General features: G+C 45.1%; 1 protein-coding gene across 4 annotated transcripts in view; it reads right to left on the reverse strand.

Moving 5' to 3' along the window:
* LOC121269076 (growth factor receptor-bound protein 7-like) overlaps window positions 1-12,920 on the reverse strand; it is a 293,792-nt gene that overhangs the window by 149,317 nt on the left and 131,555 nt on the right. For 3 of the 4 annotated variants that reach the window (XM_041173519.1, XM_041173520.1, XM_041173522.1), the window contains one exon: window positions 1,152-1,208. The exons of the other annotated variant lie outside the window; for it this stretch is intronic. In XM_041173519.1, the coding sequence (XP_041029453.1) occupies window positions 1,152-1,208 (57 nt within the window). The remainder of the gene's footprint in view (window positions 1-1,151; window positions 1,209-12,920) is intronic. 4 annotated transcript variants of the gene reach the window in all.

The raw sequence follows: 12,920 nt of genomic DNA on the forward strand, positions 1-12,920 counted from the left end.
CTTGTTGTGTACAGATTAGCTGCTGCATTTCTTGCATTATGACAGTGTCTCCACTTCAAAAGTACTAATTGGCTGTGAAGCGCTTTATGACACCCTTTGGACATGAAAGGCACTACATAAATGCAAGTCTTTCTTTAAATTGCACAGGTCTACCTTTGCTTAGCAACCTAGGCCACTGAATGAACATGGGAGTCACTGATGTTCTTCACAGCAAGACTCCGGGAAACGGTGAACAAACTCTTTTGCCCCTAAATGAATGTTTGGGGTGAGTGATTGCATTGATATAACCCTGAAGTTACATCTGAAGAATGGCCAAGAAACTGAGGAGCTGACTGTGACCACTACCCACGGCTTGAGGAGGAATGGCTGAGGGAGAAGAATCCTGAAAAGTCAGCAGAATACACTGGCTGCAGCTTTCTTCCCCACATTTCATTCAGTCACACCACTGAGCTGGGGTCCGATTGTTTACATTTTTCTCTGCTAGTTCTGATTTTGTTAATATGATTTCACACAAAGCATGTTTATCTGCAAAGATCCTACACCGATTGCACATGAAAAACTGGCTCTTCAAGCTTTTTCACACCTGCAAAAACACAGGTCAAGCTTTGTGAGAAATTAACTGAATGTAAATATCAGTTTAAAATCTAAGATTCCAACAGAATGTGTATGAATCTGCTTGAGTGAAACAAAACCAGCTAACTCACAACTTGGTCCATATGCTGGGTCTGGGCTGTGCCCAGATGTTTCCAGCTTGAAAAAAGACTTGCATTTGTATAGCACCTTTCATGATCATTGGACACCTCAAAGCACTTTATAGTCAGTGAAGTATTTTCTGAATTGTAGCCACTGTTGTAATGTAGGAAACACGGCATTTAATTTCAGTGATTGTTTACGTTTTCTAAAAGCTATTTACAGCCAAAAACCAATTTTGAATTAAATAGAATCTAAACTTGCACATATCAACGCTCATTACATCATGGACACTTGTCACAGCGACATACGTTACACCGACATATGTTATAGTATTTGTTATAACACTGACACATGTTGCAATACAGTCATTACAACATCAAGGCTCGTTATACCACCATTCTTTACAAAACCAACAGCAGTTATAGCATTGACGTTTGTAACCAGCACTCATTACTCACATTGTGGACAAGGAGCCTTGCAGTCAAGAACTTCCAGACAATTAGATTTTAGCTTCACTGTAATAAAAAGGAAGAACTTGCATTAATGTAGTGACTTCAACACTGTCACTGTTGTAATTTTGGAAGTGCAGCAGCTAATTTGTACCCAAAGTAAGATCCTACAAAACGCAATGTGATAAATAACCAGATCAGCTTTTTCAACAATGTTGGTTGATGGGTAAATATTGGCCCCAGGGCACAATGCTCTACATGGAAAAGGGCCCTGAGATCTTTTACATCCATCAGAGAGGGCAGATAATGTCTCAGTTTAACTTCCTCAGTACCGCACTGTGAATGTCAGTCTGGATTATGTGCTCGTCCCCGGTGTGGATTTAATCAGCTGCCCAAACAACGAAGGTGAGCGGCTAATCCTTTCATCATAGCAAATGATACCCCTATGAGATACACAAAGCTGAACAATGTAGAAAACAGAAAACAGGGCCTTTTTAGTTCATGCAGAGGTAGACTGCCCAAGAACTGGAGACGATCTCAAACCTTAAACACACAAACTCATTACTGTGCTTTGTCTGTTTTGTCTGTTAGGAACCAGGCTTCTGAATCGATCTGATGCTCATTTTTACCGCTAACCATTGTCTCATATTGTCAACAACAATTTCACACTCCAAAGGAAAATCTTCATGGAGAATCTGCTGCCTCTTCATTCATGGAGAATCTGCTGCCTCTTCATTCATCTCCAACCCTCTTCATTCCAGTTTTGGACTACCTAGCAATTTTTTTTTGCTGGAAAATTATCGGTTCTGGGGAGCATTGCTGAGTGACCTTACAATAAGTACAATGCCTCAGGCAGCTCTCTTAAGACCATAAACGTAGGAGCAGAAGCAGGTCATTTGGCCCATTGAGTCTGCTCCGCCATTCAATGAGATCATGGGCTGATCTGATAATCCTCAATTTCACTGTCCTGCCTTTCCCCCATTACCCTTGATTCCTTTACTGATTAAAAATCTGTCTATCTCAACCTTGAATATACTTAATAACCCAGCCTCTACAGCCCTCTGCAGTAAAGAATTCCACAGATTCACTACCCACTGAGAAAAGAGATTCCTCCTCATCTCTGTCTTAAATGGGTGACCCCTCTTACTCTGAGATTATGCCCTCTGGTCCTAGACTCTCTCACAAGGGGAAACAACCTCTCAGCATCTACCCTGTCAAGCCCCCTAAGAATCTTATATGTTTCAATAAGGTCGCTCTCATTCTTCTAAATTCCAATGAGTACAGGCCCAACCTACTCAACCTCTCCTCATAAGAAAATCCCCCCATACCCGGAATCAACCTAGTGAACCTTCTCTGAACTGCCTCCAATGTCAGTATATCTTTCCTTAGATAAGGGACCAAAACTGTTCACTGAATTCTAGGTGTGGTCTAACTAGTGCCTTGTATAGTCTTAGCAAGACTTCCCTATTTTTATACTCCATTTCCTTTGAAATAAAGGCCAACATTCCATTTGCCTTCCCTATTACCTGCTGAACTTGTATGTTAGCTTTTTGTGATTAATGCTCTAAGACCCCCAAATCCCTCTGTGCTACAGCTTTCTGCAGTCTTTCACCGTTTAAATAATATTCAGCTCCTCCATTCTTCCTGCCAAAGTGCATAACCTCACATTTTCCCACATTATAATTCATCTGACAAATTTTTGCCTGCTCACTTAACTCTCAGTGACAGATGTCAGTGCCCCACAATGCAATGCCAGCTCTCAGCATTTCTATTTTTTTGTCTGTCTCTTTATTGGCTGGACCCGTAATTCCCTTGCCCCTGATTGTGGAGAGCCAGTGTTGGTCAACTGCCCAATCTTGTTCCCTCCACCACTCTCCCACACCTCTCTCTCCCCCTATATCTCTCTCTCTGTCTCCATCTCTATATCTCTCCCCCACTCTTATCTCTCTCTTTCCCTGGCGGAACAGACAGATTAGTGATGGATCCTGGCAGAGGAGGTGCACGGTGGTTGGGTAGAAGAGGCTGGGAGGTGGAGGCTGGGGAGCCGAGCCAACTGTGGGCTATTCTCCAGCAATGACATCAGTTTATCGAACACTAAACAGTGAAAGAGATGCCACCAGGAAGCAGTGTCGGTGTATACAGCCCACTCCATGTCACTGTGATTTTGTTACTCAGGCCTACAACAGTGTAGTTGGGATTATCTCCAATGTAGTCACCTGGATACTCTGTCCCGAGCTAGCACTGCCCATCCTGATAAAGATAGAAACTCTTTGCCAAGAATTGTTCTGCTTGGGTCAGTTATTTTGTAAACTTAAGATAACAGCTGCCTCCTGTCTTTGTAAAGTTTCTCTTTGCACAGGCTGTTCCTAGACAGCTCTAGATTATGTCACTGTGCACAGGACAGCCCAAGTTCCAATACTCCCAAACATTCATTCATCTTGCTAGTCTTTATTAACACCCATCTCCTTTCATTACAACAGTGGTGACATTTCTAAAAGTACTAAATTGGTTATGAAACACGTTGTGATGTCTGAGGTTGTGAAAGGGGCTATCCAAATGCAAGTGATTTCCTTTAATCCTCATTTTTTTTTAAACAAAGAAAAGGTATCACATAACCTCCATGCAGCCCGCATTAAGAATGCTTCACAAAGAGCCTCCAGCTTTGGTTTTCACTGCAGTTTGGATGAGCTCAAGTTCACGGAAGGTGGAATGTTGGGGGACTGGACGGGGGAGCATTGGAATAGTCGAGCTTGGAGATAACAAAGGCATGGATGAGGGTTTCAGCAGCAGATGAGCTGAGACGGGGTGAAGTCAGGTGAGGTAATGGAGATGAAAGTAGACAAACTTAGTGATGGAGATGGTTCAAGGTGATTCTCTCTCATATTTCCCTCCCCTGTAGCACAGGGACTGTGCTCTGAATATTTTAAATACATTCCTTTAAATATTAATAATGCAGGAAAGCTGTTGGCGAACAATAGGCAGGAATTCAATCAGGATTCTTGATACAGGGGAACTTAGGCTTAAAGTTTGATAAGCTTTTGTTGGTGTGCTGGACCCCAGGCAGTGATACTAATTATACTAACAAATTACTAAATTGTATCAATGTTTTTAATAATACTGAACTAATGATTGCTATTAAAATTCTCAGTTAACTGGGAATTCACACAGCAGGTGTGTCAGCATCTGAAAGGGAAGAAGTAGGGTAAGATTAGGGTGGGAATCTTCCTCAGAACTCATGGACATGTTAATATACTTTTTCTTGCAGGCAAGATACTCCGTGCTTCTCTGAGAGAGATACCAAGCTGCCCCGAGAGAGAGAGAGATGATACTTCAACTCCTCAGCAATGCATTAAAAAACAATTCCATCCCAATATCAGTACAGCCCCTAATACTGCACACTAACACTTCAGTGATTGCGGACTGTGGCTGCTCGTTTGTTAATGAGAGACATTTTTGTGCAAAAGACTCCAATATGTGAAACTCAGTACTTTAAATGCCTTCAAAGCAACTTGAAAGAGTTTAGCCGGATGTAAAACAATAAAGATTTAAAGTTTTAAAGGTTAATACTTAATTCAGGTAAACCACAACTAAACACTAACTAAACCCCATAGGCTCCAAGCATAATACAACTCCAAGTACTGAGCTTAAATAGAAAAACAGAGTAGAGAATCTGTTTGAAGATTACCTGTTTCTTTGGCAGTTGTTGTGTTAGTGGACAAGACTGGCGTCCATGTTATTTCAGAGTATTCAGGTGTTTCTGGAGCGAAGCTTAAGAGCAGGGAAATGGCAGGAAGCCAAGTTATCTGAGTGAGTGAGTCATGATGCGAATCACAAAGTCGCCTGGGCAGGCATGGGAGGGAGCAGGAGTGTGTCTGCACAGGCACAGAAATCGCCCAGCAAACAGCTGAGTCCAACAGCTGTTTTTAAAGCTTTCTGTTGTCACTATCCTATCACCTGCAAAGGTCACCTCACTCTCACATCCTTCTTGGTGATACTGTTCTAGCGAGGGCTAGCAACTCTCTGCTGACCCCATTCTGCTGATTTTTTATTTATTTATTCATTCTTGGAATTTGAGTGTCATTGGCTAAGCCAGCATTTTTGCCCATCCATTGCCCCTAAAGAGTCAACCACATTGCTGTGGGTCTGGAGTGACCAGGGAAGTACAGCTAAAATACACTAAAGGGCATTAGTGAACCAGGTGCATTTTTACAGCAATGATTTCACTAGACTTTTAATTCCAGATTTTTATTGATTTTGTTGCCATGGCAAGTCCCCAGAGCATTACCCTGGGTCTCTGGATTACTAATCTAGTGACATTACCACTACGCCACCACCTCCCACTCTTGAGTCTGTATTTTTACAGATAGAACTGGGTGTTCGGATAAGCATACATTATAACAAGTTTAAGTTTAATCAGGGAATTCTAATCTGAAGATTGCAAAAAGTTAACAGCACAGAAGCAGGCCATTCAGTCCAACTGATCAATGTTGGTGTTTGTGCTCTACATGAGTGTCCTACCAATTTAGCTCAGCGTCTCAGAATATCATTCTATGCCTTGCTCCATCATGTGTTTATCTAGCTTCCCCTTGAATACATCTATATTATTTAGTTCAGCCATTCCCTGTGGTAGTGATTTCCATATACTCACTATTCTTTGAGTAAAGAAATTTCTCCTGAATTCCCCATTGGAGTAGTTATGTCAGATTGATGGCCTCTAATTCTGGTCTCCTCCACAAGTGGAAACCTTCTGTCTGTGTCTACCCTATCAAACTCTTTCATAATCTTAAAGACCTCTATCAAGCCATCCCTCAGCCTTTGCTTTTCTTGGGAGCCTTTCCAGTCTTTCCTGAGGGTTGTACTCTCTCAATTCTGGTATCATCCTGGTAGGCATTTTTTAACTTTTTCCAGTGCCTCCATATCTATTTTGTAATATGCCAGGGCCACTCGGCTCCTGACCTCATTACAGCCTTGGTTCAAACATGAACAAAAGAACTGAACTCCCGAGGTGAGGTGAGAGGGACTGCCCTTGACATCAAGGCAGTATTTGACCGAGTGCGGCATCAAGGAGCCCGAGCAAGACTGGGGTCAATGGGAATCAGGGGGAAAACTCTCCACTGGTTGGAGTCATACCCAGCACAAAGGAAGATGGTTGTGGTTGTTGAATGTCAGTCATCACAGTTCCAGGACATCACTGCAGGAGTTCCTCAGGGTAGTGCCCTCGGCCCAACCATCTTCAGCTGCTTCATCAATGACCTTCCTTCCATCATAAGGTCAGGAGTGGGGATGTTCACTGAAGATTGCACAATGTTCAGCACCACTCGTGACTCCTCAGATACTGAAGCAGTCCATGTCCAGATGCAGCAAGACCTGGACAGTATCCAGGCTTGGGCTGACAAGTGGCAAGTAACAGTCAGGCCACACAAGTGTCAGGCAATGATCATCTCTAACAAGAGAGAATCCAACCATCTCCCCTTGACATTCAATGGCATTACCATCACTGAATCCCCCACTATCAACATCCTGGGGTTACCACTGACCAGAAACTGAACTGGACCAATCATATAAATACTGTTACTGCAAGAGCATGTCAGAGGCTGGGAATCCTGTGACAGATAACTCATATCCTGGCTCCCCAGAGCCCATCCACCATCTACAAAGCACAAGTCAGGAACATGATGGAATACTCCACTCTTGCCTGGATGAGTGCAGCTCCAATAACACTCAAGAAGCTGGACACCGTCCAGGACAAAGCAGCCCGGGTGCTTGATTGGCATCACATCCACAAACATTCACATCCTCCACAAACATTCACATCCTCCACAACCGATGCACAATGGCAGCAGTATGTACATTGGGCGGGGGAGATGGGGGCCAAATGGCAAGACGGTCAATAAATGGTTTCACACCGTTGTGAAATCAGCTTGTAATTGTCTACACCGTCGGTTAATGGCGGTCTGATTTTCCCGCTGCCACACTTTGGGAACCTAGTTTCAATATGTTAGTATCACATTATAAGCCCTTCTCTATGAGATCATCCCCCCTCCATGCTGGATCATCCGGGCACATTGGCATGATTGCATGCTGACATGTTTCACAACCATACATGAGTGGCACTTTGCTCGGGATTTTGAGGCTTATCTTGCTTCAGACAGCACACATGGTCGTCAGCGCCAGGATTCACAGGCAGCACCACATCACTTTTAGGGAGGCTCACAGGTAGGTCTCTGCCTACCATATCAGCCATATATGGGTGACTTTTCAACAACTGCAGGGCTAGGGCTGTTCTGGGGAAGGGGTGGGGGGTGTTCCAGGGGGTGTGTGTGTGGGGGGGAGGGGGGGCACATGTTGATTTGTGCAAGTAGCCTCCAAATGATGAGGGCTGAGGAGGCAGTCTCCAGCGGAGATGATGCCAAATGGACATGTGAGGGTGTGTGTGAGGGAATGAGTGGTGATGTCCCTCGAGCTGGCAGTGAATGTGATGCCAGTGAATTTGTGATGGCCTTGTGAGTTTGTGAGTTTAAAGTGATAAGATCCCTTACCCTGGCAGCACAGATGAGATCATTCATCCATTTCCTGCACTGAAGAGTTGACCTCTTGTGTGCAGCATTGGCATTAACCATCTCTGCCACCGCCTCCCAAGCCAGAGAGGTGAGACTGATGGGCCTCCTGCAGCAGGAGCGGGGGTGAGGACATTGCAGCGGGATCCAGAAGGCATCCCAGGGATGAATTGGGGGGGCTGCACACATCTTGGTTTTTGGAGCAATGTCTTCACCGGAGGGTCCTGGGCTGCAAGCGTTGAGAAGTGCGCACACAGCTGTAGTTTAAATATGGTGCCCTATGTGAGGAATCAGTGAGGTAATGGTGTGGTGGGAAAATTGGAGGCAGCCCACCAGTGAGACGATGTGTCTCCTGTGGCTGCATAATTAATGAGGTGGGAATGGGACGATACAACGTGAAAACCCATCATTGCAGCCGGCAGGTAAAACAAGTTTTTCCTTGCCCACCATGGCACTTGGTGCTAATCTGGGGCAATTCTGCCCAGGGGAACACCACAACCTGGAAGTTTCCCTCCAAGTCACTCACCATCCTGACTTGGAAATATATCGGTCATTCCTTCACTGTCGCTGGGTCAAAATCCTGGAACTCCCTCCCTAACAGCACTGTGGGTGTACCTACACCACATGGACTGCAGCGGTTCAAGAAGGCAGCTCACCACCACCTTCTCAAGGGCAATTAGGGATGGCCAATAAATGCTGGCACAGCCAGCGAAGCCCACATCCCATGAATGAATTAAAAAAAATGAGAATTTGAAGTGTAAATGATTCACTTACATATTATTTACTTTTTCATTGTGAGCACAGGCCACAGTAAATCAATCACCCTGTTAACTAGCTCAGTGATGTTTATGGATAGGTACATGCTTGTAAGCTTGGCATGGGAAATGGCTGTCCACCCTGCCCCAGCTCAGACAGTCTGTTCAAAATTCCAGGGAGGGAGTCAGGTAAATCCATCAGCATCCCACTCCTGTTTTACAGGACAGAGAGAGAGGCCCAACACCTACAGCTGAGAATCTCATCAGAACAAATTACAAGCTTTCAGTTTCAAAAGGAACCAATCACCATAAATGGTCCCATTTATTGACTTACGGATCAATCGGCTGGTGTGAGTTATGCTGGGACAGGCCTATGACATGAGAAGCACAGCCAGGCCAAAGGTACAGCCATGACCATCTTCACCCAATTTGGACATTTGGTTCAACTGGCAAAATCTAAAAAGATCAAGCAACTTTAGACCCTGCAACCCAGCCTGGGATTGTATTCTCTATCCACCTTTCTCTCTCTCTCTCTCTCTCTGTCAGACTGTACTGCTCTACATTTTCTGCTTTCCTATAACAAAATTATTGAAATTTTCTCCTCTGCTGCTGTCCCCATTAAACACACCCAGGACAGGTACAGCACGGGGTTAGATACAGAGTAAAACTCCCTCTACACTGTCCCCATCAAACACTCCCAGGACAGGTACAGCACGGGGTTAGATACAGAGTAAAGCTCCCTCTACACTGTCTCCATCAAACACTCCCAGGACAGGTACAGCACAGGGTTAGATACAGAGTAAAGCTCCCTCTATACTGTCCCCATCAAACACTCCCAGGACAGGTACAGCATGGGGTTAGATACAGAGTAAAGCTCCCTCTACATTGTCCCCATCAAACACTCCCAGGACATGTACAGCACCGGGTTAGATATTGTAAAGCTTTTCTCTTTTATGCAGCAGTGTGAGGAAGTGCTTTCTGACATCATCCCTAAACAGCTTTGGCTTTAATTTTAAGCTTATGACCCTTACTGTTAATCCCCCCAATTGAGCCAATAATTTTTCTCTATCTACCCTATCAAATTTTTCATCATCTTGAAGACCTCAATGAGATCATCCTCAAACCTCCACACTCAAAGGAATGCAAGCCTGGTCTATGCAACCTACGTCTTGCCCTTTAATTGCCCTTTAAGTCTTGGTATCTTTTTTTTTATTCACTCATGGGATGTGGGCTTCGTTGGCTGGGCCAGTATTTATTGCACATCCCTAGTTGCCCATCAGAAGGTGGTGGTGAGCTGTTTTCTTAGACCGCTGCAGTCCATGTTGTGTAGCCACACCCACAGTGCTGTTAGGGAGGGAGTTCCAGGATCTTGACCCAGCGACAGTGAAGGAACGGTGATTTATTTCCAAGTCAGGATGGTGAGTGGTTTGGAGGGGAGCTTCCAGGTGGTGGTGTTCCCATCTGTCTGCTGCCCTTGTCCCTCTAGATGGTAGTGGTCATGAGTTTGGATGGTGCTGTCAAAGGAGCTTTGGTGAATTCCTGCAGTGCATCTTACAGATGGTACACGCTGCTGCTACTGTACTTCGGTGGTGGAGGGAGTGGGTTTGTGGTGCCAATTAAGTGGGCTGCTTTGTCCTGGATGGATCAAGCTTCTTGAATGTTGTTGGAACTGCACTCATCCAGGAAAGTGGGGAGTATTCCATCACACTCCTGACTTGTGCCTTGTAGATGGTGGACAGGCTTTGGGGAGTCAGGAGGTGGATTACTCTGCTCCTAGCCTCTGACCTGCTCTTGTAGCCACAGTATTTATATGGCTAGTCCAGTTCAGTTTCAGGTCAATGGTAACCCCCAGGATGTTGATTGTGGGAGATTCAGTGATGGTAATACAATTGAACATCAAGGGGCAATGATTAGATTCTCTCTTGTTGGAGATAGTCATTACCTGGCACTTGTGTGGTGTAAATGTTACTTGCCTGGATATTGTTCAGGTCTTGCTGCATTTGGACATGAGACTTCACAGGGTCCGGATTCAATGTTGAGGACTCCAGGCCAACTCCCTCCCAACTGTATACCACTGTGCCACCACCTCTGCCGGTGGGACAGGACATACCCAGGGATGGTGATGGTGGTGTCTGGGACATTATCTGTAAGGTATGATTCTGTGAGGATGACTATGTCAGGCTGTTACTTGACTAGTCTGTGAGACAGCTCTCCCAAGTTTGGCACTAGCCCCCAGATGTTAGTCAAGAGGACTTTTCAGGGTCGATAGGGCTGAGATTGCCATTGTCGTTTCCAGTGCCTAGGTTAATGCCAGGTGGTCTGTCCAGTCTCATTCCTTTTTTTGTGACTTTGCAGTGGCTAGGCCATTTCGGAGGGAATTTAAGAGTCAACCACATTGCTGTGGTCTGGAGTCACATGTGGGCCAGACCGGCTAAGGATGACAGATTTCCTTGATGGTGTCAAGGGGGTGCAGTGTGGTGACATAAAGGACACTAGCAAACCAGACAGGACTTTACAACCATCAACAATGGTTCCACAGTCATCATCACACTTTTAATTCCAGATTCTTATTGAATTCAAATTCCACCGTCTGCCGAGGCAGGATTCGAACCCCGGTTCACCAGAGCATTACCCTGGCTCTGTAGTCCAGCGATAACACCACTCTGCCATCACACTGCACCCTCTGCAAAGCCAATATATCCTTCTGAAGGTGCAGAGCCCAGAAACGAACACTGATGGGGTCTGACCAGAGCTCTGTACAACTGAACTTCCTGCTCTTTGTATTCTGACCCCTTGAGGTAAAAGTCCATTCCCTATTACTCTGTCAATTTGATTTGGTTGTTTTCATATTTATTTCTGGGTCACAAGAATGTGGTTTTAAACCTCAAGACCTGTGATCACATGTGTTAATATTCCAGTGCCGTGCTGAGGGAATGTAGCTCTGTCAGAGCTGCTTAGCTTTGGGCCAGTTGTTAAACTGAGATCACTTGTACTTGTGCCACGATGTTAAAAATTCCACTGTACCATTAACTGAAGAACTGGGAGTGGTCCTGGGCAGCTTTCCCCCTTTAGACAAAACCACGAAGTAGGGCTAACCGATTGTTCATGTGATTGCTGTTGGTGAGATCACACTGTGCAGAATTATCTAACAATAATATGTACTGCATTTCAAATGTAATTAATTACTTGTGGAGTGGCAATGCTTCAGAGGTTAGATCAAATCTTCCTCTTCTAGTTTAAGTTGTTCATTTCTTGATGGGGTGATTCTCTTGCAGCCAGCCTAATCCAATTCACCCAATAGGCTTCTGCTTCTTAACAGAGATTTAATCTTATCTGAGGTGATTTGATTTATAAAAATGAAAGCTGAGTGGTGAACCAATAGAAAGCTTCAAATTTTAGAGTTTAATAGGCTTGACTTAAAGACGATTCCAGTTTCCAAGCCATACCCATGTTCCTCCCACAGCCCTCCTGTCCCCACGTTCTAGAGAGTTCCCTCCCACACTCCTGTTAACTCCCAGAAGGCAAATGCCATTCCTAAATTGAGAGAAAGGTAAGGAAGTTTGGGCCCCGAATTCTGGGACTTGTGATTTCAGACTTGGTACTAGTGTGGGAAGAACCCTGTAATCAGCGTCTCTTAGAATTGATTGCTCCAACAAAAGTAGCAGATTTTTAGATCAATTCCAGTCTGCCTCTCATCACTGCGCCAACTTATGACATGGTGAAGTGGCACAGAGTATTGCCAGCTCCCTCACAACCTCAGCACACCCTTGATGGGGAATGGTGTTAGTGCTGACCGGGGTATGCAGTTGCTCAGTCACTCCATGATTCGGGCTGGAGCCTGGGGGACAGCCACAGAGTGAGTGGAAGTTTGCCACCAGGAACGCTGCTATTCATTGGAAGCATCAATGGGTCAGCAGGTGAAGATTGAGGCCCTGACAGACGATGCTCCTGCTCTCCCCTTCTCACAATGAACAAGTCACATCATTGCTTTGATACTCAAAGGCATTTCCCTGCCAATGAGGTGAATACACTGACTGCAGGCAACACTTTCTGTTCCTCTTTAGGAATTTTTTATTTTTTTGTGGGATGTGGGCTTCGCTAGCTGGGCCAGTATTTATTGCCCATCCCTAATTGCCCTTGAGAAGGTGGTGCTGAGCTGCCTTCTTGAACCGCTGCAGTCCATGTGGTGTAGGTACACCCACAGTGCTGTTAGGGCGGGAGTTCCAGGATTTTGACCCAGTGACAGTGAAGGAACGGCGATATATTTCCAAGTCAGGATGGTGAGTGACTTGGAGGGGAACTTGCAGGTGGTGATGTTCCCATGCACCTGCTGCCCTTGTCTTCTAGACATAGAGGTTACGAGATTGGAAAGTGCTGTCGAAGGAGGCTTGGTGAGTTGCCGCAGTGCATCTTGTAGATGGTACACACTGCTGCTACTGTGCGTCAGTGTTGGGGGAGTGAATGTT

The sequence above is a fragment of the Carcharodon carcharias genome, chromosome 23, assembly GCF_017639515.1.
Source record: "Carcharodon carcharias isolate sCarCar2 chromosome 23, sCarCar2.pri, whole genome shotgun sequence".
Taxonomy (NCBI): Eukaryota; Metazoa; Chordata; class Chondrichthyes; order Lamniformes; family Lamnidae; genus Carcharodon; species Carcharodon carcharias.